General features: G+C 40.4%; 1 protein-coding gene and 1 pseudogene across 2 annotated transcripts in view; both read left to right on the forward strand.

Annotated features, from left to right (window-relative positions):
• SMYD1 (SET and MYND domain containing 1) overlaps positions 1-24,567 on the forward strand; it is a 60,815-nt gene extending 36,248 nt beyond the window's left edge. The window contains exons 4-9 of one of the 2 annotated variants that reach the window (XM_039852397.1): positions 1,813-1,943; positions 7,524-7,713; positions 18,560-18,652; positions 20,657-20,820; positions 21,770-21,938; positions 23,169-24,567. In XM_039852397.1, coding sequence (XP_039708331.1) covers positions 1,813-1,943; positions 7,524-7,713; positions 18,560-18,652; positions 20,657-20,820; positions 21,770-21,938; positions 23,169-23,327 — 906 coding nt within the window. In that variant the 3' untranslated portion in view covers positions 23,328-24,567. Of the gene's footprint in view, positions 1-1,812; positions 1,944-4,570; positions 4,610-7,523; positions 7,714-18,559; positions 18,653-20,656; positions 20,821-21,769; positions 22,052-23,168 lie in introns of those variants that run through there. The other variant, XM_039852396.1, reaches the window with a different exon arrangement.
• Positions 21,180-21,298, forward strand: LOC120594699 (uncharacterized; annotated as a pseudogene).
• Positions 24,568-26,747: the final 2,180 nt, after the last annotated feature.

Genomic DNA, 26,747 nt, shown 5'->3' on the forward strand with positions numbered 1-26,747 from the left:
CTTCCTCCTCCTCCTCCTCCTCCATCATCATCATCATCATCAATCTGTCTGTCTAACATCTATCTATCATCTCTCTATTATCTATCTATCATCTATCTATCTATCTATCTATCTATCTATCTATCTATCTATCTACCATCATTTATCTAAAAGAAGATTTATTTTAACAAATTAGCCTTTGAGATTGTGGAGGCTTGGTAAATCCAAAATCTGCCAGTAGGCCAGCAGGCAGGATACCCAAAGAAGAAGTTGTGGCTTGAGTCCAAAAGTCATCTGCTGGCAGAATTCCTTCTTGCTCAGGAGAGATCAGTCTTTGTTCTATTTAGTCCTTCAACAGATTGCATGAGGCCACCTATATTATGGAGGCTAATTTGCTTTACTCAAAGTCTACCAATTTAAATGCTAATCCACTTGAAAAACACCTTCACAGAAACATACAGAATAATGTTTGACCAAATATCTGGGCACTATAGCCCAGCCAAGTTGACACGTAAAAGTAACTATCGCAGTATCACATGTATTATTTTATGCAATCTTTACAACACAAAGTGAACTCCATTCTTTTAACATTTCTATTTTATAAACAGAAAGCCTAGGCCCAGAGAGCTTACATGAGTTCCAAAGGCCACACAGTGAGCTGGTGTCCAATATGTCTGGTACCAGGGTTGCTACTCTTAGCAGTTATGCTCCACAGCCTTGGGGTGAGTGGGTGTCATGGACCCATATTGGGTATCCATAATGTGGTCTGGGAACTACATCACAGGATGTCATAATCACCAAAGTACAGAGCTGAAAGGACCATAGAAATCATCTAGTACAATTATTCAAGCTATATATGGGAAACCTGGGGCTCAGAGAAGAAAGAAATTTGAGCAAAGTAACAAGCTTCTTAGTGGTACTGACAGGCTTAACTTCATGTATTTGCTGAATGACTGATGAGATTGAATGGAGAAGTGACACTCCTTTGGTATCTGTAACAAATAACCATGTACTATACATCTCAACTGACATATATAAATGTATATTATATTATATATAGTGTACTTATATGTTATTTACATATAAAGCAGAAATTTCTGTGCAGTTGTTAATGTATTCTGGGTTATATTTATTCTTAAGCATTTTCATGTCCTGAGAGCAGATATTTAGAATATGTTTTTATAAAGAACTGTATATTTTTAAGGAAAAGGAAATAAATTGAGTATATAAGTAATAACGAACTTGATTTACTTTGTATTCAGAGATAAATATTGCACTCATCAGAATTTAAAATTGTGAACAGGGAGTATAAAATATCCACCAGACACAAAATAATAAAAAAGAGATGTCAATTTTATCTTATGAGCAGCTATAGGATTTGAGGATGGGTAGGCAAAGAAAGCAGAAAGCAAGGGAGACACACACACATACACATACATGCACACACATTAAGGCAGAGTAGAACACAGAGAGAGGAACCAAAATGGATACTGGAGAAGACTCATGTGAGACCCAGATACAGGAAGGAGAGAGACTTTCAGAACAAATATTTACATCTTTGTCCTCTTTAGAATATAGCTACTAAAACTTTCAAGGTGGTGTTGCATTTTAACAAATACAAGACTCTCACATGGTACTAATCTTGAGGGTCATTTGGAGTCACACACAGAACAGGAGACTGTTTGGTTTCCAGACTCTCTAAGAATTTCCAGAATGAGACCAGATTTTCTTTTCTTTTCTTTCTTTCTTTTTTTTTTTAACTTTCAATAGCTAGATGGTGACTTATCCCTACTCTGTCTGTTAGCTGACTCTTTTATCTTTTCTGCTGTGTAGATTAACTGCAATGGTTTTACACTCAGTGATCAGAGAGGCCTGCAGGCAGTGGGTGTTGGCATCTTCCCCAACTTGGGCCTGGTGAACCATGACTGTTGGCCCAACTGCACCGTCATATTTAATAATGGCAAGTGAGTATGTCTTTCACTGGGGTAGTGAGAAAGGGGTGGGGAGACCTTATGTTGTTTTCTTGACTTGACTTAAGTCAAAGGTAAACTGTTGAACCTGAACCAGCATGGATTTCAAATGGGAAGAAAGAAATTTCATTCTAGAATAATTGTGGCTTGGAGAAAGGTAACGAGGAGGATAGCAAAGAGTTCCACATGGGTAATTTCTGAATCTTTCTATGTTTCTTAATGTTGCCTCAAGATATGTTATAGATATGTTAGATAAACTTCTAATTACTATTTTAACCCATTTCCTGTTTAGAAAAAAAGTGCAGCTCTCTGCCAGCATTAATTTAATTTTACACAAGCATGCTCTTTGGGGCTAAAGCAAATCTGACTGGTTTTCAATGTAAAAATAAAATATAAAAACTATTCTTGGAGTTATTTTTAAACAGAACTGTCTCTTATCCTAATGTAACAGAAATGTATACATAAATCAGATTCATCAAATGCATCTTCAGCTAACAACTGTTTGAGAATGACGTTAACATCATGCATAGGAATGTTCTGTTTTCTAGGATTTGACATTTTCAGCGATCAAGAATTACTATATTTCGTAAATGGAAATACAACTACTAAAAACAGAATACTGTAAATAGAATGATGTCATTTGTTTCCAAAGACTATCAATATGCTGGAGTGGTTCGAAAATAATAATAAAAGTGAGATATTTTGTGGCAAACTTTGGGGGCACAAATTGGGGGCACAGATTAGGACTATACTCTGTGAGTTATCTTGGGGTAAATGCTGCAGCTATGAGCACTGCTGGTGAGTATTCTCGAGGCAAATGGGAAATGGGTTAAAACTTGGTGCCTGGGATTATCTATCTAGAGGTCATTGCAAAACATCATAAACTGAGAAGGCACTTGGTAGAAGCAGATATTAGTCAAGGTCCCAGCAGAAATCAGAAGGAACTCTCATAGTTCACCTGAAGAGAATTTAATAAAAAGATAATTTACAGAAGTGTGGGTAGAATTTAAGAAACTAACAAAGAATGCTAAGGTGTCAAAGATCTAGCAACAACGTGAAAACATTATCATCTCTAGACCTGGAAGAGCAAGTAGAAGAAGTACTGTTCCTGTGGTTGGTGAGAGCTGTAGCCATGGGGGAGGTCCCACCCTCTCTACTTGTAGAGAAACAAGCCACTGCTAGAACCATGGTGAGGCAGAGAGAGATCCAGTAGAGTAAACATCTCAACCTCTCTCTCCTCCCATCTTCTCATTTCCCTCCATTGGCCAAACCCCAATCAGAAGCAAGAAGGCAAAGGAACCTGGGTGACGAAGTCCTCAGAGGTCAGTTCCCCTGACCCCAAGAAGGCACGGGTTAGGGGAGGGAAAGACAAAGAGTAAAATTTGGGAGTGGGGCACAAATGCAGAAGAGTCAGCAAACAGGATGAGCCTCTGTTTGTCCATAGCTCAGACTGCGGGTATTTGTATTTGGAGGAATGAGGCCTGAGCAATATCTCTTTACTTTTAGAGACAAGCTCTTATGACTGATGCAAGTTGATTCTAAGCCACTAACAATGAGCAAGTTTCCCTCCGCCCCAAACTCCCTAGAAACCAAAGACAATGGTTTCTGGTTCTCGGCCAAGAATCAAGCCTAAACCTCAATATAGCAAGGACTCTGATTTCCTTTTTACTTCCTATTTCTAAAAGCAAGAGCCCACATGACGTCAGGTTTTTTGGCAATTGCGAAAATCACTCAAGACAGGAAATTTTATTTTAGACCCAGATGATAAACTTTTCCCAGCATTTGTGTTTCCCTTCCTAAGCCTCATGGGGTCACTGGCCTGGACTTCATGGAATCCTCCCCAGAGAGGCTGTTGTCCAAGGTTAGCCTGGTTGGCAGAGGGGATTAAATTCAGCCACATATGGGGCTGGTCTTTCTGGATACCCCTCCCCTAAGCAGTGGTGACCCAGAGCTCTTTTCTGTCACTACATATAACAGCCACAGGAACCTGAGAACCTGCTCTTCAGATCATCACCAGCATCTGCTCTGGCTTCTATACATCCACTAATTTTGAGCAGCCATGTTTTACCTGGGCTTCTTGGTTGTCATGCAAGAAAAGGTGACTTTGCAGTCACTGTCAAACTGCCTGCCATAGTGGAAAGAATACTGGTCATGATGTTAGGAACCCAATTCTAATCACAACATTTTTTACATACTGCCTGTGTGACCTAACCACTTTCTATATACAGTTCAAACTCCATGAGATAGACATCAAAAGAGGTAACACTTATTTGTCCGAGATGCTTGTTTGTGAGATAATAATAGCTTTCTATACTTTTTTTAGCTCTATACTTTTAAAGCATTATCTCATATGTCTCATTATCAGATTATAGATGAGAACACTGACACCCAAGGAAGGATGAGTACTTTTGAACCCAGAACCTCTCATTTCAAATCCAGTGTGCTTTCCACTATATGAGGCTGCATCTTGTCAAGTGAGCTCAGCTACAGGGACTGGTAGAAAAGTTGTCGTTATGGCTAGAGCTTTGATTGCATAACCTGGAATGCTACGCACCTTCGCTAGCTGTGCAGGATTAGCCAATGGTAATGATTTCCATTTGGGTGTCTGTTTTGTCTTTCAGTCATGAGGCAGTGAAATCCATGTTTCACACTCAGATGAGGTGGGTCAGTTCTTGCAAACATCCCTGTTCCTCTGACCCATCTCCTTCACTTGCCTGGTTTGCTGAGGCCACCCCTTCTGAAGACTACATGGCTGCTGTCCGTTTGTAATGTTCTGTACTGAGTCTTTGCTGAATGCTGTATTCTTAATGCATTTAAGTTAATCATTTTGTTCCTCACCCACTAGAGTCTTTGCTGAATGCTGTATTCTTAATGCATTTAAGTTAATCATTTTGTTCCTCACCCACTCGCTACCTGTTATGCCTTTGTTGTACTTTGCTTTCTTTCTTTCTCCTCTTTCAGTCCTTATATCTCTCATTCCTCCAACATCAAAGCATGGCAGTCTGTTATGGTCCACATCATCTTAGCAAAAACCACATTGTCCCTCTAAACCCTGCTTATCATGAGATGAGGACTGCTGATATATCTGACCTACTAAGGGACTATGTTTGTTTATAATTCCCAACTTTTCACTCAGATTGGGTTCTGAAAATCACACCCATAACTGTGATATTTTTGATAAATATTTATTCATAGTATTCTGTTTACTACTTCTGGCCAACTATGAATTAGTAGTTTAGGTTAGATTTTACTTTTGACTTTTCTTAATCACAAACAAATGGCTCCAGATGGGTCTTTTCCTTAAACTGGGATTGAAAGTACTTGAAATACCCTTTGGATTTAGGACAAAATGCTGCATGGGAATTTGGGCTTTGGGAATGCAGAGGGAGGAGTGGTTTGTGCACCTGAGTCTGTGTTGGCATGCATTGCATGTGACTTTGGATAATTCACATCATCTCCTGGGCATTTGGTTACATATCTAGAGAGCGAAGGTCAAGATGAGAGTGTCTCTAGAAACCTTCCCAATCTCTACAAGAAAGACTTAAATTAATTGCCTACTTGTGGTTCAATTGGCTGAACTATAAAATTGCAGAGTGTTAGAGATGGAAGGGGTCTAGGGTCCAGAATAGAGTGGTAGTCACTATTTATCTTCTGATTCCCAACTCCAGATTTGATAAAATGGGGTATACATATATCCATTTTTTTCATATTTAAATGACATTAAATTAGTTTGGTTTGAAAATTTTCTAATATCATTGAAATAATTTGAGATACTCTGAGACCTTATACGAATTGGCTTAACCATGATGAGAAGTAAAGCTACTGAAAATCTTAACTTAATTGGTCACCAAATCATGGTTGAATGGGGATATGTTACTGTGCTGAACTGCCTCTGTGAAGGGGGCTGGTGGAGGTAGAATTGCTTACTTACTCCACTAGGACCAAATGCCAGAGATCCACACTCAACACTGGCCCAGAACTATTTAGTACATTAGTAGAGTCCTAAAATTGAGGGCTTTGGTGCATCTCATTTCTTGCGCATTGGGAGGCAAACTGAAAACAATCAGGTGAGGCCAATGTGATATGGTGAAGTGTGAATGGAACTTAGTTCTAATCTTGACTGTCACCAAAGTGCTATGGGACCTTTGAGGAAATTACTTCTCCTCTCTGGGCATCAGTGTCCTCATTTGTGAAATGAGGAGATTGATTTCCTGCAGCTTGGACATAGGATTCTAAGCAGAGCTGTGAGTAGAATCACTGGGCGCTCTTCTCCCTCTTACCTTTCATCGTTCAGTAACAGCTGCTGCCAAAAATTGGGGTGAGGATGAAAGGAAAGAAGAAACAAAAAATGAATGGGAACTTAATTTTTCCAGGTGCCATACAAGTTGTTTTTATATATATTATCATATTTATTTGGCAAATCAGTGTACTCTACTTTGGGAGAAGGCTTTTTAACCTTAAGTGGTCACCTCTGATATCCAGACATACATGTCACTGCCATTCAGTAGTTGGCTCAGTTGTCACCTCAGAGCATGTGTAAGGTGATGCCTTTGACTGGGCCCCTTCTGTGATGCTGAAATCTTGTCCCACCTTTCATAGTGTCTGATAGTTTCTCTGGGAGGTAAAAGAATTGACCATGGATGTCTTTGTAAATGCTTTCCTCAGCCTCTGCATCCTGCTACTCACTCTGTGGATGGTGGTTTCCTGCTGGGTAGTGAGGCCCCAGAATTCTGGGTAGATATAAGAGCACAGCTTAAGATCCAGCTTTCAGGGCTCACCACTTGTTTTCTGTAGCTTCTGGCCTTGTGAGGGAAAGAGCATGGTTGAGAGTCCTATGAGCTGATCTCTACTTGTTTGGCTTAGCTGGATGTTAGTTCTGTAGTGGGATTTTGCCTTCAGCACTTTCTGTACCTATTACATGGTAAGATGTGTCATACTATAGGTAATGGAGGGTTAGGTCTAGGCTGGAAGGGAATTGAAATGCCATATGTTCTTGCTAACCACCTTCAACCAAAAAAGCCATGTCCTCCAATAAACACAAAAGTGAACAATGCAGAGGACTAACAAAGCCAGACTTTGTTTGCCATCAATGATATCCTGAATAAGTCTCTTCATACAATGTTGGCCTGAACCACTGGTTGAGGTAAGAGGGACTTATAGTTAGACACAGAATAGACCAAAATTGTGGGTAACTGAATGTGTGTGTTTCTGAGGGAGCAGTTCCCAAACTAAGCAGAAGTGACAATCAGTAGCAGAATGTACAGGGATAATTGCTGGCATGGAAGATATGTATGGTTTTAAGACCAAGCCCAGCCATCTATCAAGAATCTATTTGAGCAGATTTCAGAGCAATTAATGGAATTGAGCAAATTTGATTGTTATAATGAGTAGAGCAGAATTATTCAGAAAATTATCCTTTAGGTCATATCTTTCCCTTTCGGAGGGAATGGGAGTTTTCTCAAGTGTTAGTGTAAGTCATTGTCTTTGAGACTCAACTCCTTAAAACTTAAAGAGCACAAATGCCACGTGGATAGCCCTGGATTTGATTTACTCTTTTCCTTTGCTCTGCTCCAGAATTGAACTCCGGGCCCTGGGCAAGATTGCAGAAGGAGAAGAACTGACAGTGTCCTATATCGATTTTCTTAATGTCAGTGAAGAACGCAAGAAGCAGCTCAAGAAGCAATACTACTTTGACTGCACTTGTGAACACTGCCAAAAAGGGCTGAAGGATGACCTCTTTTTGAGGGTGAAGGACGACCCGAAGGTACATGTGGCCCTAGTATGGGTATGTTTGTAGCCACCTCCTTGAGGAGCCAGGGAGGGGTGTATTCCGCAGCTAATCAATGTACCCCTACCCATTAGTTCCCAGAGGACCAGCTTGTAACCCTTGGGAAGGCCGTATGGGGTGGTGGAAAGACCACTATTAATAGATGCCAGCTAGTATCCTGGCACCACCACTTGCTAGGTGTTTTAGTTTGGAGACATTACTCAGTTTTCTTTTCTGTAAAACAGAAATAATGGCATCCACCACAAGGGGTTGTTATGAGTATTAAACAAAATGATATATGTAAAGGTGTGGCATATAGAGTAGACACCCAGTAAAATTTAGTTCCTCTCCTTCCTCTTTGCAGTTTAATTAATGCTGAGGATTTCATATATCAAGACCAGATGAGCAAAGAGACTTGTTTGTTATCACAAAGATATTCCTAGTCCCATGGAAATGGACAATGTAGAGATTGGGCAATGTTTAGATTGATGAATATGCTTAACTCTTAAGTAGCTATTGCCTAATTAATGGTGAGAACACTGATCAGAGGAAGGCTTACTGAAAGGTATGTCAGGAGCTCAGCTGAGGTGTTGGGGTAGCCAGTTAAAGCAGCAGGGCCTTAAATCACTTCTTGCAATGGTATAAGCAAGAGGTAAATTGGAGCAGGTGCTGACTCCCCTGTTCCATTTTCCCCCATGAAAAAGTACACTGGTGGAAGGTCAGGTGGATTAGCACAGATGTGGCTGGTCGTGTCACTGCTGAGAACAAAAGACTCCAGCAGTTTTGTGGTTCTCAAGCTGAGAGGTCTGGTTAGAGAAGGTTAGGGGAGAGGGCATGGCGGAAGGGCTAGGAATGGAAAAGTACTGGGTGCTGAGGCTGAGTAGAAGAAAAGTATCTTCAAATTCCCCTGTGTCCTCCCCAATAAGGACGCCTCTGTAGAGGCACCTAAAGAAGACTTCAGCTCAAGGCTTCAGATAAAGAGACCTATATAAAGGCACAGGGGCTAAGCGTGTAATATTCGAAGAGCATGACCAGCCAGGGGGATCTGAGTGCTTGACTGCAGCCCCCTTCAGAGACTCCCCTACACTGACTGTGTACTAAGTCTGGTGTGGAGAGGGCAGCTTACCCCCATGAAGCCCACCAGGTAAAGAAGCCTTTTGTAATTGCCTATGATCAGGTCTGAAAAATCACACATAGAGTTTTTAAAAAATTTACTGAAGTGACATTTGTTAATAAAATTATATAGGTTTCAAGTGTATGATTCAATAATACATCATCTTTATATTGCATTGTATGTTCACCACCCAAAGTCAAATCTTCCATCACCATATATTTGGCTACTTTTATCTAAGCCCCACTCCCTCATTTCCCTTTTTAACCAGGAGTTAGGTTCCTCTGGGGTGACTAACTAAGCACTTCTATATAACTCACAGTCCACCAATGCATTTAAGATACAAATACACAGATATACTCTTTAGTTAACTTCTGCATCCTGTGTGTGGGCAGAAATTTATCTCGGTTAGAGTAAAACAAAACTGACTCTTTGGTACAGATGGTGGGACCACTCTCACTTCATTACTCAGTGGCATCAGTGCTAATGTTCAGATAACACTATTCCCCTGCCTGATTAATCTCTCTTTTTCATGCCCTGGCTATTCTGGACTGTTATTTTTTGGGGGGTTGGGGGGACTACTTATTTATTTTTATTAGTAATGTATAATATTTTTAACCTTTTGACTAAACAGTTCTACTTTTAAGAATTTACCCTGTAGATAGACTTGAACATATGCACAAAAATATATGTATAAAGAGATAAATTGTAGCATTTTTGGGAACAACAAACTATTGAATAAAACCTAAATAACCACCAACAGGGAAACATTTAAATAAAAGAAATATGCTGTGGTAACTAAAAGTAATGAGGCAGACTTTTGTGTACAGGTAAAGAATGAGCTCAATTTTTTATAGGAGAAGAATTAAAGAGTCAAACATTGTTATCTGTGTTAGTTTCCTAGGGATGCCATAACAAAGTACCTCCAGCTGGGTAGCTTAAATGAGAGAAATTTATAGTTTCACAGTTTCAGAGGCTAGAAGTCTGAAATCAAGGTGTCAGCAAAGATGGCTCCTTTTGAGGGCTCTGAAGGAAGGATCTATTCCAGGCCTCTTTCCTTGGCTTGTAGATGGACACTTTCTCCCTGTGTCTCTTCATGTTGTCTTTCCTCTGTGTATGTCTCTTTCTCCTCACTTGACATTCTTTCTATAAGGATATCAGTCATATTAGATTAAAGGACAACCTACTCTAGTATGACCTCACCTTAACTAATTACATCTATAATGACCCTATTTCCAAATATGATCACATTCCAAGGTGCTTGGGATTAGGACTTTAAAATACAAACTTGTAAGGGTGGCGATTCAACCCATGAAACTGTGTGTACTACCATTTATGAACATTGAAAAGGACATATACATGCACACATAGAGGTCCATGCACCCACATGTGTATGCAAGCATAGTTAGTCTCTATACAGACAGAAGTAGGAGGAGGACACTGTGACCACCAGGTCAATGATGCCTGGTATGGAGAAGATGAGGGTCATCTCTACCAGGCAGGATACAAAGCAGTTGAGACCCAAGGATTAATATGTTCTTTATGGGAACAACCCCATTTCACAGAATCAAAGGTTCTGTATCCCAGGAAATGTGTATTGGCATGTATGTGTGAGGCACAAAGCACAGTACTGTAGAGGCTACAAAAAAAGAATAAACTATTGCGTCTACCTTCACTCTGATCTTCCAAAACCTGTGAGATAACATGTATCTTATCTGCAAGGCAGTCGGCCTTCCCTCCTGGTGCCTGGTCCTCAGTATTTGTTTCATCACTTGTTCTCACATCTATCTATCTATCTATCTATCTATCTATCTATCTATCTATCTATCTATCTATCTATCTATCTATCTATGTATCTGTCTGTCTGTTCGTCTATCTATCTATCTATTCATCTATCTATCTATCTATTTATTTCCATTCCATTTATTTCATTACTATCATTCATTCATTATTATCTATCATTTATTACTTTCCATCATCATTACTCCATTTCCATTCATTTCATTTTCATTCCATTTTATCTATTTCCATTTCATTCCATTTATCTGTTTGTCAATTGTTCGTTCGTTTTGTTTTATTTTATTTTATTTTATTTCCATTTCATTCATTTTCTTTCCAGCTTCCATTCCATTTCCAGTCTATTCATTATTCCATTCCATTTCCATTACTTCCATTCATTTGGTCATTTACCTATCATCCATTTCCATTCATTCATTCCATTCCATTTATTCCATTTCCATTCCATTCCATTCCATTCCATCTATCTATCTCTATCTATCATCTTCGTTAAGGGGCCAGAACCTCTATTCTTCCTTCCAAAATTAAATGAAACAATCGTGTAATCCTTTCTCAAAATATTTCAATATTTACCTGTCAGATCCAACTGATAAGTAGGCAAGATGTGGCCATTAGTTCTTGTCCCTTCACTTTAGATATGCTGTTATCAGCTAGTGATGATATGCTCACATCTTCTAATCTGAATTGCAGAGCTGGCATCTCTCTTGATGTGAAAAGTCGATCATTTCTGCTTGAATGTACCTGGAACTAAAACAAAAGATTTCTATTATTTTTATATCATATTGTGGCTCTCTCTTAAAAAAATTAAATAACTCAAAATAGAAATAACTCAACCAAAAAATGAGCAGAAAAAAATTGAGTATAACTCTTTAAAAGCAACCGTATCATGGTTCAAGATAGTGGAACAGATAAATGTTGTGCTTGCCTCCTCTCTCAATGACATCAAAAGTACAGAACAACTTATTGAGAATTGCCTGAAGTCTAGCTAAACAGAAGTCCTACAACTAAGGACATACAGAAAAAGCCACATAGAGACTGGTAGGAAGGGGTAGAGGTGTGGAGTGGGTTGGCCTCACACTCACAGGTAGAGTTAAAAATGGGAGGTATATCTCTGCTGGCTGTGTAGGTCCCCCCTAAGGAGCAAGGGTCCCATCCTCAACCAGGTTGGGACATCCCCACAACTTCTGGCTGTGAAAACCAGCAGAGATTGTGCTTGAGTGAGATGGAAGGCTACTGGAACCTAGGCATTCCTCTTAAAGGGTTCAATGTACAGATTTATTGACTGATGGATTCACTTGCTCTGAGTTCCAGCATTGGGATAGCAGCTTGAAATGTGCTAGGGACATATGGGGAGGAACTGATCTGTCTGGTGTCAGGGCGAGGGCTAGAGGGGCAGCTTTCTTCCAGACAGAAGTGCTGGCAGAAGCTATTATTTCTTTTTTGAGTACTAACCGCTCTCTGCCACCATATCTGAGTCTCCATCAACCTGGCCAACACCATTCACCCAACCCCAGTGATTCCCTGAGACCTTACCCCACCCAAATTCAGGATCACCCAAGCTGCTTTATTTCCATACAAATGGCCTGTCTTGGCTCATGCTGCAAACTTTCCTAAAATCTCTCAAAAGTTCACAAAATCTGAACAAGTAGCATCTGGCCTTGGGGTGCCCTATACCTCTTGCTGAGAAGCCCCAAGCCTGGTATTACTGGCAGCCAGCCTTGGTTCATGACTTGGCTTCTCAAGGCACCTCCAAGCCCAGTGCGGGTGGTGGCCATCTGTGGATTTCTTGATGGCTCATGGCCCGGTGAAGTGCATAGGCTGTGGCTGAACTTGGCCTATAGTGGAACCCCTCTCCGGAGGTTCCAAGCGAGTACACAAGGGATCAGCTTCAGACCAAATTGAAATACCATCTGGGGGCGATCCAAAGACGCCATACATAAAGGGCAGACTGGGCATGCACCAGTGCCCTCCAAAGGAAATCCTGGTCCGTAGGATCAGGCCCGGCACAACAGCTCCTCCACTATAGTCACCGGCCAGTCCTCATGACCAATCAGCCCATGGGTCAATCCATCCCCACTGAGATGCAAACAACAACCAAGGCTCAACTATAACAGGAGAGCACACACAACCCATACGAGGGACATACCTGGAGCATCTAGCTCAGGTGGCCATGGAGACTGTCACCAGGCCCTTCAGGACATCTACTACATAAGGCCACTCTACTAAGACAAGAAGACAGCAGCCAAAATGAGGAGACAAAGAAATATGTCCCAAATGAAAGAACACAACAAAGCTCCAGAAAAAGAACTAAACAAAATGGAGACAAGTGATCTACCAAATGCAGAGTTTAAAACACTGGTTATAAGGAAAAGTAGTAACTAATTATTTTCTCCATTTAGTCAGCTCTATCTTCTAAGCTTGCTATTTCATTCTTCATCTCTTCTAATGAGTTCTTCATCTCTCGAAGTTCTATTCAATTCTTTTTTAGAGTTTTAGTCTCCTTGGTAAAATATTCCTGTTGTTCATTGATTTTGCTTCTTGATTTTCGAAATCAATGATTGTTCATTGATTTTCTTGCATCTCATTGAGTTTTTTTCAGTAGTGCAATCTTAAATTCTCTGTCATTAAATCACAAATTTCTATATCTTTAAGCTTATTTTCTGGAGATTTTTCATTTTCTTTCTGAGCTGCCTTGGTCACCTTGGTTTTTCATAATGCTTGATGAACTATTTCTCTGTCTAGACATTAATGGGAATGTACTCTGCTTTTTAAAAACTTTATTATATATTGATCTCTTTTTAGCAGGTTGATAATAGGTTTTTCTTTCGATTTTCTGTAGGAGGTTCCCAAGCCTCCTGCACTGCTGAAGCCTCCTGGATCTCTACTTTGAGATCAAAATTTCCCTTTATTGTCTGGGGAGGTGTGTGTTTTCTCTGTGACCAGGTCACCTTGGTCTCAGTGCTCCATTCCCATGGGAGAATGTGAAGAGCAATGAGGGTCTGAGCCTCTGAAAAGGCCCAGAAGTCCCAGTAGAGCCCCAACAGTCATATGCGGTGTTCTGCTGCTTCTTTTCTAATCAACCAGAGTAGGTGGTGATGGGGTGGGCTGAGGAAGGCCAGTGGTGTGTGTGGCTGTTTTCTTTCCAGAAATGCTGACCCTCAAGCTTTAGCTATTTTGCTTCTATATCTCCACCCCTGTCACTGGGACCAGGTGTGGTGTGTGTTTTAGTTCTGGTAGCTGCAGATTTCCTTGAGACTCAATGCCAGCTCTGGGAGGGTACAGGGATGAGGGAGAGGGCATGCTCTGGGATGATGGGGGGAAGTGGCCAAGCTCTGTGATTCAGCTTTCTGCCTGGCAATGGCTATTGCTAAGACACAGCTGTCACCCCTCTGCATTTGATCTCTGCCCTGCTCTTTTTCTGGATCACTGGGCTCTGCCATGTGGAATATGCTGATCACTCAGGCAGAACTGTTCAGGGCTTCAAAGAGTTAAAAAAAACTGCCACGTAATTTCCCCTTCCCTTTTGTCCTGCAGGGAGCTATAGGCTGCATCCCACAGTGCCTGTCTTTGTCTCTCTCTCCATTTCTATCTCCATTTCTCGTGTGGAATGCCCACCTTCAGATACTCTGATGCACAGATCTGTCAGACATGCTTGTGTTCAGGTTGGGTGTTATTCGTTGGATTGTAGGTGTCCAGCTTGTAATTTCAAGGGGAGAGATCAGGGGAGATCTCTCATGCCGTCATGCTTTTGATCATAAAACAATTAACAACTACTTTAAATGTAAATGTAGTAAATGCTCCATTTACTACATCAAAGCATAAGGTCGCTGAATGGATAAGAAAATAAGACCTTTACATATGCTACTTACAAGAGACCCACCTCAGATGTTAAGACACAAATAGACTGAAAGTAAAAGGATGGAAAAAGATATTTCATGAAAACAGAAATAAACAAACAAAAAACAAACAAAAAACTGGAGTAGCAGTACTTATATACAGACTTTAAAACAAAGCCAATAACAAAAGACAAAGAGAGCTCAGTAATTCCACTTCTGGGTATTTATCCAAAGAAACCCAAAACACTACTTCAAAGAGACATGTGAATCCATATGTTTATTGTGGCTTATTTACAATAGCCAAGATATGGAGGCATCCTAGGTGTTCATTGATGGATGAATGGATAAAGAAGAGGTGGTACATATGTACAATGGAATATTACTCATCCATCAAAAAAAATGAAATCTTGCCATCTGTACAGCATAGATGGACCTAGAGGGTATTGTGCTGAGTGGGGTAAGTCAGACAGAGAAAGACAAATGCCATGTGATATCACTTACATGTGGAATCTAAAGAACAGAATAAACAAAGAAACAAAACAGAAACAAATGCATAGATACAGAAAACATTTTGATGATTGCAAAATAGGAGGGGAATTGGGGAGTGAAAAAGGGGAAGGGATTAAGAAATACAAATTGGTTACAAAACAGTCATGAGGATATAAAATATAGCAAAAGGAATATAGTCAATAATATTGTAATAACTGTAATGGTGTCAGATGGATACTAGATTTATTGGGGTGATCATTTTGGAAATTATATAAATATCTAATCACTATGTTGTACACCTAAAACTAAGATGATTTTGTATGTCAATTGTAATAGACAAATTTATAAATCATTTAAAAGAGAAATGTCAAAAGAAACTGGTGAAATTAATTTCAATAATATATTTCTTAACCAAATCTGTCCAAAATATTATCATTTCATTATATGCTCAATATAATAATGTATTAATGAGAAATGAAAGCAAGTGTATCCTAAGGCATAACAAAAGGCCATTATATAATGTAGTAGAAAGAATACTGGAAAAATAATTAGTTCTGCCTGTGACCCTGAATGTCTGAGCTTGGGCAGTCTCTTCCTTTGGGACTCAGTTTCCTCACCCGTAAAATCGGGAGTTGAATTAATTTACTAACAGTTCATTCAAGCTGGTTTATCTATGATGTTATCACAGTTGCTTTTCTTTCCTTTCTTTATAATTCTTTATCCCAGCTTAATAAGCACCTGTCAGTACAACAGACTCATTCTCATACTTTCAATTGACATCAAAATTATTCCTGATTCCTTATTGTATGTATATGTAAACCTGGATAAAAATTAAAACCAAATATTAAAAAATGAGAAAATAACCACCAAAATTCATAACATTTTCCTTGATTGTAGCTTTTCCTTTCTTTCTTTAGTCTGCTTAGGTTTTTATTTTTCTCTCTTATCAGTCTTCTCCCATGATTTTCACAATATGAATGTACCAATTTTTCAAGGTTGGGGAATCAGTATTCCTCTTTCCCCCTCTACTTTTTCTTCTGGCTCCTCCTCCTCTGGCTCCTTTCCCTCTTTTCCTCTCTGTTTTCTATTTTTGTGATACTCTTGAAGAGGGGATTCTCTCAATGGGGCTCATTAAATCCTACTTGCAGATCAGGTTTTCCTGTCTTTACTCTAAAAACAGAACCTGTGGAACTGCCCATTTCCCTTCTCAGAATAGCTTTATCACATAGTGCATGTGTTAATCAACCTTTTAGCTAGGTTGTTTTGCAAACCTTGGCAGCTGCCTCTTTGAAAAAAAAATGATTCACTTCCACAGCTTCAAGTAACACTCTTCTTTGTAACAACAAGTTGAGCAAGACTATTATTAACACCTAACCACTTGGTATTTTCTCAATCTACCTGAAAGATACTTATTACTGCAGAAGATTCACTGAGAATTTGGAGTTTTAAAAATGATGGAACTTACAGTAGATTAGAGACTAGTGGTCAAAAACTAGGTGTGATGTTATGAGCCACTACTTGGTCAACAAGCTATGGATGAGACTAAAAATGTAGATTTGAAATGTTGGTGGTATAATGCTGGACTACCAGTTGCAGAACTCTGCACAACTGAGCAAGACATGGACCTCCCTCATACTATTGTGCTTGATTCAAAGGGTCTTAGGAAAGCAGACATACATCGAAATGGCTTGTCTGAAACCATGACATGTTTCAAGTTAACAGAAGGCTAAGCAGCACTCAGTTTAGAAGGTATCCAGAAGCCAGAAATCTCAGCCAAATCAAAGGTCAAGACAAAAGTTAAGTCAGGAGTGAGACCTGTAAGCAGAAGTTAGAGCGTGGATAGATGTATCACTTGTCGGGGTCAGGGCATGGGACAAGTACAAGTAGATGTATAGAAGAATTCCCAGGAGGCCCAGATATGGAAGAATATGGAAACAAAGGTAGTCGAAATTATAGGAATAATCAAGAACTTTGCAGAAACCAACGTAGGTGAGGTGGGTAGAAGAATAAATATAATGCTTCCTTTTTAAAAAAATCCTGACCCGGAAGCAAGCTGTCCTAGCTAGGGGCTTTTCGTACTGAAAGATGTTCCAGAATTGGCTCAAGATAGCTGGGAGACTGAGGGAAGATCCTGATCTCCATCTCTAAAGGGTGTGTGTGTGTGTGTGTGTGTGTGTGTGTGTGTGTGTGTGTGTGTGTGTTTATGGGAACAAATGCCCACCTTCCCATTACTTTTTGGTAGTTGAATGAAGGTAACCTCACAAAACAATGTAAGTAGCAAGTGTAAATGGAGCCGTTGGGCCCAATTCCTTACAGTGAAAAATTAAAAGTGATGACATATTTTTATAGAAATGAGGGAATATCCATAATCTATTGAGTGAAAAAAAAACAGAATATAAAAAGAAATATGGTACCATTACAATTAGAAAAAATAATTAATGTTATTGGCACTCATACACACATTCATCAGGACTGCAATTCAGCACTGGTAAGGTCGTATTGAGATACTCACTGTTGATGGTTAGTGTCTGTTCTGATTGGCCAGTGCCTTTCCTGTATCGTTGTTAAATATTTTAAATATTAATCCTACATATATGCATTGGAAAATGTTCCTCAAAATGCCATGTCCATCTTTGTGTGCATTCTGGGGATTTCCATCTTTTTCTCAATAATTTTTCATATGTTTTAATTTTTTACAGCTTCCACACATCTATTTTATAGTCAGACTAAACAAGTTATTTTTGTTTTGTAAAAAAAGGTTTATCAGATTTGTCTAAGCAAAAAACAAACAAACAAACAAACAAAAATCAGAAAAGAGTTTCTGATATGGATAAGCATAGCAAGGAAACTTTGCATTGGACTTTGAAAATTTGTCACTTTTTCTTTGAAATTATGGTGCCCTCATGGCCTTCTTACTTATGGTGCCTCCTTATCTCAAATATCATGATCTCATTTTTTTTTTTTTTACAATATCCCTGGATTGCTCAGGCAAACGCAATAAGCCTAATGAGTCCAGATTTCACAGAGACAGCTGACAAATTCTCTCATAATATACTTTTGGTGAATACAAGAAAACATGAACTGATGCTAAGGTACTTGGAAGAGTTTGGATGCCCATAGCCACAAGAGCCGTATTTAGTGAGCTTCAGTGTCAAACTGGGGTACACATTTTTAGTCAATTCTTCAGCCTCTGTCGTTAGCTCTGTGCTGGTCAGTATTTAGATCAATGACAGGTGAAGACAAAAAAGCAAGGGCATATCCATAGAATATGTGGCGACTTGAAGTAAAGAGGAAAAATGGGAAATATTTTGAATAATAGAATAAGAATCCAAAATGCCAGAGAAAATACAACAGGGATCAACGTCAGATTCTGCACTGGGTCAAAAGCCTGGTCATAAGTACAGATTGGAGATGACTGGCTGGCAGCAAGGCTCCGGGGATTGGTCAATAAAAAAAAGAGTCAGAAGCATGATGGAAAATCTATGGGGGTCTTGAACAGCATTTATAGAAATGAAACATTCATAATGAGAAAGGCATTAATTTTGTACTACATTGAACATCAAAATGACAACTATTCAAAGAGGTAACTCAATGTCCCTCCTTTTCCTAGCCCTCTCAAGATGTGGTAAAGGAAATGATACAATTCTCTAATGATACGCTGGAGAAAATTGACAAGGCTCGCTCTGAGGGTTTGTACCATGAGGTAAGAATTCAATTTATTGGGGATGGGGCTAGGGAGGAAGGCTGTAAGTTTCTCTAGTAAGGGAGTGAAATGGGGTGGGGTGAAGATGGAAAGGCCACCAAGCAGGTTGTTTTTCTGGACAATGTCCCTTAGTTGAGACGAGGAATCTTCTTGCCCTTAAGCTTTTATTATTTCTTAGGGGTATATTCTCAGTGACTGTTCAAACCACTGAAATGGTCTAAGAAGAATACAGGCAGCCTGACAAATGTTCCTGGGAAATTTGTGATATCTCAGGTTGGCATCAGAGATGGAGGAATGGAGATGACAGTGGGTTGCTTGCTTTTCCATAATTAAATTCATATCCTGGCTACAATTTCTATTCTCTGCTAATGAAGCATTCACTCCTGGCCCTTGAGGCACCAGGAGTTCTCAACTGTCTGTACACTAGACCATTGAAAAATTCTACTGCTCAGATCCAGACACAGGACAATTTCACCAGAATCTCTTGGGGCAGGACCCAGACATTAGGATTTTTAAAGCTTACAAATGATTTCACTGTGCATCCAAAATTGGGACCCACCGTCACACATTTGCAGGACACTTGCATTGAATTCACCTTGGCAGCTTTTTGGAAATTTTTTTCCTGTGTCTCACCCCCTAAAATGTGATTTATCCAATGTGCAACAGAACACAGGGACAATGAATCTGCATTTTTACCCAAGCTCTTTAAAGAACTGGGTTTGGATGCCACTATGGCATAGCAGTGTGGGAGATTAATTTCTGTTAATTTATACCAGTGTTTTCCTTATCTTTGTTTTCATTCTTTACTCATTCATTGCTCATTTTTGAGCCCTTATTGGAGTGACTGATACAAGACATGCTTTCTGCCTCGCAGGAGTTGTCAGGTGGGGGAGACAGTTAATGACAGTTAATGTTATTAACGACATGGAAAATCTATTTCAGAAGCATGAGATAGGAGCTGAAACAAGCAGGAGAGCTCTGCTCATTCCATTCCTCCATCTTTTCTCCTCTTCATTTCTTATTTTCTCCATTCAAAATTGCCCAGGTGTAGGGCTGGACACTCCCTCATGGGTTTAAAAGAATTGTCTTTAAAACGAATTGATTGTCAGCCCATATTTTACCACACTCCCACTCAGTTGCTTCATGGGCCTCTGGGAGAGTCTCAGAGCAAAATTAGTTTTCACTTATTTAAAATGGAAAGAATTGTGTGGCATTTCTCTCATGAGAGTGTCAAGGGAAGAAGAAGAGAACAACAAACAACTAAAATATAAGGACCATTTGACTTTGTAGAGTGCAAACTAAGCCTATGTCTATGCATGAATCAGTTGGAAAAGCCTGACTCCCAGCTGATCAGGGTCAGGCCCATCTCATTTCTCACCAGGACCAATGTGGTATCCTCCCCCAGATATTAGGTTTCAATTGGTCTGAGGATAGAGCCCAGACAGAGGTGTTCTTAAAAAGGTCTCCAGGTGATTCCAGAGCAAAGCCAGGGTAGAGAATCATGGGAATGTTGGTTAAGACAAAGCTCAATTGCTTGGTTTGCTCAACTGCCTACTATCTGTGTGACTTTGGCAAAGCACTTACCTTTTCTATTCTTCAGTTTCTTATCTGGTAAAATGGGAATATTGGTAGTACTTATCTCATTGCATTGTTGTGAGAGTAATATATATATATATGTGTGTGTGTGTGTGTGTGTGTAAAATGATATAAAGATGGCTATATATCTTTCATAACTCCCTGCTACCAATTGACTTATTTATGAAAACTCATTTTGCAGTGTCAGTTGTATCTCTTCTGTTACCCTTTCTCTGTTATCCTTACATTTTAGCCAAATAATACCATTTTGCTATTCAAATCACAGATGGTGCTTTTCCATCTGGCAGCAATTTCCTCAACCTTCAAAGAATGAGTATTCTTTGAAGATGTCATCGTAATGCTCCCAATATGTGAATTAAACATGTGCTGTGGTACACTGGTACTAGACAGGACCTGTGTTTCTTCTAGGTTGTGAAATTATGCCGAGAGTGCCTGGAGAAGCAGGAGTCAGTGTTTGCTGACACTAATCTCTACATGCTGCGGATGCTGAGCATTGTTTCAGAGGTCCTCTCCTACCTCCAGGCATTTGAGGAGGCCTCTTACTACGCCAGGAGGATGGTGGATGGCTATATGTAGGTGATGATCCCAGATCTCAGATAGTCACCTGGAAATGTGTCTATTCCAGGCATGAAAATAGATGACCCCACAGCAGGCATCAGTAATCAGTCCCCCTTACAATGGAGCCTTTTTACCAAGGTACTCTGAGTAGTAATGACCAAATAATCAGAGTTGTTACCTGAGATGAAACCTATTTGCAATCTCTGGTCTTTCCTAAATTCTTCAGGTCATCTAGCATTTGGTGGCATCTTCTGCTTTTGTTTTCCTTAAGGCTAAGTCCAGCTTGATTTTAAGTGCTTGCAAAAGTTTTCCCTGCTAAGAATCAGCATAGGCAATTCTGTGAGCTTTCTTTTATTAAAAAAAACAGGTGTCAGTCTACAGCCCTGCTACCCTGAACAAGCTCAATCATGTCTGATCTTAGAAGCTAAGCAGGGTTGGGCCTGGTTAGTACTTGGATGGGAGACCACCTAGAAAGACCAGGTGCTATAGTCGTAAAAAATTAAAAAAATAAGGGATTGTAAGCTGACAAGGTCCTTGCAATCTGTGAAGTCAACCAAGGGTTGCCTTGCCTTAAAAAAAAAAAAAATTCAGCTATTTTTGCTTATAAATTATAAAATATAACACCCTTGTCTTCCCTCTGCCAATGTCCTCTCTGTCCACATTGGCATGTGAATTTGTATTTCTAGTCAAATGAATAAGTTGGCACAAGATGGTTCATTCTGGGGGGAGAATGTTAATCATAAATAAAATGTGGGAAATCTATATAACATGCTAAAAGGAAGCTCTGTTAGGAAGGTGCCAAGGAGGTGAAAATACAATTCTGTCTCAAAAAAGATATTCAAGTTATTTTTTTCCCTTTGAATCTTACTGCTTTCCAGGGAGAAGGCTGGGGCGCTCCTGAGAGTTGTCAAATACAGTGCAGATATAAGAATATGTGTTATGATTATTTTGTATGCCCCATAGGAAGCTCTACCACCCCAATAATGCCCAACTGGGCATGGCTGTGATGAGGGCTGGGCTGACCAACTGGCATGCTGGCAACATTGAAGTGGGGCACGGGATGATCTGCAAAGCCTATGCCATTCTCCTGGTCACACATGGACCCTCCCACCCAATCACTAAGGACTTAGAGGCAAGTAGCATCTCGGGGTTAGGCCTCCTTGCTTGCTCTGAGCTCTCTGAGAATGAGAGCTGAATTCTGGATTCTGCTTTTGGAAAGTCCATAAATTGCCTGCTAGACCTGAAGAGAACTCAGAAATGCTTGAGCCAACTCCCCTTGTTTTACATATGAGAAAACTGAGATTCAGGGAAGGAGAATAATCTGTCCATAGTCATATAGCTAATGGATGGCAAAGCTTAGACTTGAATCCTGAGATATTCTAAGCTTGGACTGAGAAAACCTAAACAATGGTGAGAGTGTGTGTGTGTGTGTGTGTGTGTGTGTGTGTGCATGCGCACGCATATATGTGCAATTATGTACATTAGAAAATGCACTACATAGAGTAGACTTAGGAATAATGGGCTCTGAAATCAGACTGCCAGGACTGAGTTCTAGCTTCACCACTTTCCAGCTATATGACTGAAAATATTGCATATGTGAGCCTCAGTCTCCTGATGAGTTAATGTTTGGAAAGCACTTAGAACAGTGCTGGTTTCCTTTGTGCTTTAAAGGGCTGGTTTATTTGAGAATGACAAAGTTCAAAGAGCTGTCCTTAGACAGTATAGTATAGGGAAAGATGACAGACATTGATATCATAAAATGTATGAGAAGACAAAATTTTTGTCTAGTGTATTAAGCTTGTCAAAGGCAGATTTGTCAGTCTTATTCGTTGCTGTATCCTTAGTCCCTCAATGATTCCTGGCCCTAAATAAGTATTTCTTAAATGAACATATGGGAAAGTGAAGGCTTTTTTGTGTGTCACATACTGTAATCTTCCTGGCCTATTGTAAAGTATGAAGGAAACTTGCCCATTTCATGTGCGAGAAAACGAAGGGCTTGAAGGGATTAAATTGCTTGCATAAGGTTCCATAATCCTAGGCGGGACCTAAATGCAGGGACCAGGGTTCAAATTCAGGTCCCTGCTTGATGGTTCCCAATAACAAAAATTCTCTGCTGAGAATGACTTCTCAAGCTACTCTCTCAGGAGTCTGACTCCTTCTCCCTAACAAACTGATCCCACTGCCAGGACATTTTAGACCCCTGTGGATAAGCGTGTGTGTCTTCTGAAGGAGTACAGTTGACTTGGTGACTGAGAGTCATTTACTCCATTGTCTGCCCTTCTCAAAAGGGTCAAGATGAATCAGAAACCAGCATGTCCTGGGGGCTTGTTATCACTGTTTATGGTGCGTCTGTGTCCCACAGGCCATGCGGGTGCAGACAGAGATGGAGCTGCGTCTGTTCCGCCAGAACGAGTTCATGTACCACAAGATGCGTGAGGCTGCCCTGAACAACCAGTCCATGCAGGTCATGGCCGAGCCCAGCAATGAGCCAACACCACCTCTGTTCCATAAGAAGCAATGATGATCTGCCTTGTGTTGGGGGCACCATGGCTGGGGAGCTGGGGAGACTTTCTGGAGGTAGTGGGTTTCTTGGGATGTCATTGATGAGGAAGTCAGAGTAGTGCTCAACCTTGTTGCTATGGGAATGTACTGCCCAAAATAATACCTTGTTCCCCAGTATTATTTTGGTTCATTTCAACTCAGCTCAATTCAACTTAACTCATTCTACAGCCCAACTCATCCTAAAAATATTTATTGGGTGGTAGGCCCTAGAGATAAGGCTCCAAAAGTAGCTGAGAAGGCAAAATGTAAACAAACAATTAAAGCGTTATGTAATATTAAATGCAATGGTAAACTATATGGAGAGAGTGGATGAGATAAAGAACACGTGTCTGATGTATGTGTGTATGCAGTAGAGAATATGAAGGGAATGACTTCTGAGCTGAGGGTGGCAGGTGCCTGGAGTCTCAGGTGGCTGCTTACTCACATGTGTAAGAGTCTCTGGGTCTGCTGGTCTTATCCATGGTCTGGAATAGTCAGGATTTAGCTGACTAGGATGGGTGATTTCCAGTTTCCTCAGGTAAGTGTGGCGTTATAAAGAAGGGGCTGTGTTTGGACCATTTAGCTTCTACTTAAAGAACTGAAATCTTTTCAGAATGGTGCATATACAGGCAGAGGTAGGGGCTTTGCCCAAACCACTTGAGGCCTCAGTTTAAAGTCTGGGTCCCAAGTATTACTCTGAAATTATTTTTAGATCAGGGAGGAGTATCTCTTTTCCCCACCCTCACCACCAAGCTGTGTGATTCCTTGTGATTCCTTGTGACAATATCTGATTTTTTCTGGTTAGTGGCCTACTAGGATTGAAGACGTCTTTTCAGGGCGAAGCTGAGGGAGGAACTTGGGAACATACATAGCTGTTGATCACAAGTCCAGCAGAATCGGCCTTTGTGAGTTTTATTTGATTACATGTGCCTGGGTAGTCTTTACCAGCTTCGACTTTATCACTGGCCCCAGTAAATTTCTTTTCTTAGTAATGAATAATTATGACTTGCCTTGCTCATTTCTTTCACTGTCCATGACCTTCGGCTGCTGCTCTTCTTACAGGAAGAAACATCTAATCTGGACTCTGCACACTGAGGCTACGATCTCTTTAGGGGTGTGACCAACTTGCTTTCATTTTGTGGGACACTACTTAGTTTCCACCCAAAAGTGAGAGACTTGGGAATCAACCAAACTAGTCATCCTGTTGTCTCATTATCTTCTGGGATCCCAGAATTCTCACCAATGGTTTAAGAAGAGGTCCTGGACCAAAATCCTTCATGTGGGGTATCACCAAATCTGCACCACCTGGGGACATCTTTGACCCCAGAGCTCTAGCTAACATCTTGAAGTCAAGTAATCCCACCAAGTCCTATATTTGTCATCTCTGTCTAAAATGTTAATTTCTTGATCCCCACCATTTCATCCTCAGCATTACCCACTGCCTCCTCTGAACATGTCCAAATTGCTCTGCAAGAGTGCCAAAACCTTTGTTCAAAAACTTTGCAAATGTGCCACTTCTTTGCAGAATACTTGTATGTGGATTCTGACTCTTTGAGGATACCCGCTTCTCCAGAAAGATTGAAGGAAGATTGACAGTTCTTCCAAGTCCTTGTACTACAGGCCTAGAGATAGCACCAGCGTTCTCCCAGGGATCCGTCTGGCACATTCAAATGATTGTTCTTCTACCTTCATATTAAACTTTCCCTCAAGCTTTCTTTCTATCTATGTCGCTGTGGTCTGGTCATTCTCCCACATTCTTGTTTTTCATCCCTTCCTCAAATTTTGCATCTCCCATGTCCACTCACACAAATCATCTAAACTTCTTGCTTCACAGATTCTTAATTTACTCAATTCTAGATGTTTTTCTGTTTTTCTCCATTAATTCTCTCTCCCGGCCACACTCTGGATACTGTACTCATAATTTCTCCATTTTTAATGTTTAACTCTGGTCATTGCTTCCTACTTTTTCAGCTTTTTCTGTCTCTTTTCTCTACCCCAAATTACTATATGATAGCATGTAGACTCTAATGTTTCACCTTCCTCCTGTCTTCACTTCCTTCCAGATTATCCAGTTCATTAGCCCCCTCCTTCCTTTTTGCACATTTTCCCTTCCTGCCACGTAGAGTCCCAACCCTGACTTAATTCATCTGTCTTGCTTTCCCTCTACTGTACCTGAAAGTGCTTAGCATAGCCAGGGAAAAGGGTGCCTTTCCGAACAGAGGCATCTCTATGGACTCTTCTCCTCCTCAGCTGGCCTTTGGGTGCAGCTTGGAAGTGCTTCATGTGTCACTCGTTGGCTCTCTTTCTCTTTTTCTCAGTAGGTATTTCATTCCTGCCTTCACTACTGTCCTCGAGTCCTGCTTCCAGCAGAACCTCACCTCCTGCTTCACGGAGAAAACAGAGGCCAGAAGATGAGATTCCCTCGCTTTCTTCTTCTCACATCCACACATGTCATGTCTGCATCCATCCTTCCCTCCCCTCCTTCTTACATCAGTGGAACAGGAGCCCTTCTCCTTCTCCAAAGCTAAATTCCCCATCTGTGCTCTGAACCCCTTCCCCTCTTATGTCCTTAGGGCCTTGCTTCACCTATTACTCCTCTTCCACCCTGGATCCTTGGCGTTTTCTGTCACTGGCTTCTTCAATGCAATTGATAAATATGCTGGGGACTCTTCATTCATAATCTTCACAGTTGAGTATTTTTTAAATGATTTGACTCTCATAGTTATTATCTTTTCTCCACTGCAGTCTGGCTTCCTGAACTCCACAAAAATAGCTCTTACCAAGGTCAACTCCAGTGAATACTTTTCAGCCTTTATATTATTTGGCATCTCTGCATCAGTTGACACTCTCAGCACTTGATTTCTGGAACACCACTTCCTTGTGATGATCCCCTGATGTGATTTCTTAGTCCTCCTCTCTATTCCTGTTTCTCTACATGCCCTCGATATGTTGGCATTTCTTGTAGTTGGTTTCGTTCATTCTAGTCACTCTTGGTTTATCCTTATCTCAGTCTGCACACACTTCCTACATGAGCTCAGCAGGCCCTTTGTTCACCACCTTGAGTCTGATATTTTTAAATCTGTGTTCCCCAACTTTGCTCTTGAGTTCCACCCCCACATACCCTCTTGAACATTCTGCAGGCGCATCAAACTTGGCATGTCCAAAATAAAATTCTTTCTCTTTCCTTTCTCCCTTCTCCCATATTTGTCCCTCCTCAATATACCACTTGAGAACACCTGACTTCTGCTTTTATTGCACCCTAGACTTCAGTCAAACTCATCTATTCACAGGTGCCTGAGTGATCCATGTTATCCCATGCCTCTCTATGAGTTTTCTGTCTAAAATATCTCATACCTGCCAACTCTTATTCATCTTTCGACATCCAGTTTGGAAATCACCC

The sequence above is a fragment of the Pteropus medius genome, unplaced genomic scaffold (assembly GCF_902729225.1).
Source record: "Pteropus medius unplaced genomic scaffold, Ma_sr-lr_union100, whole genome shotgun sequence".
Lineage (NCBI taxonomy): Eukaryota > Metazoa > Chordata > Mammalia > Chiroptera > Pteropodidae > Pteropus > Pteropus medius.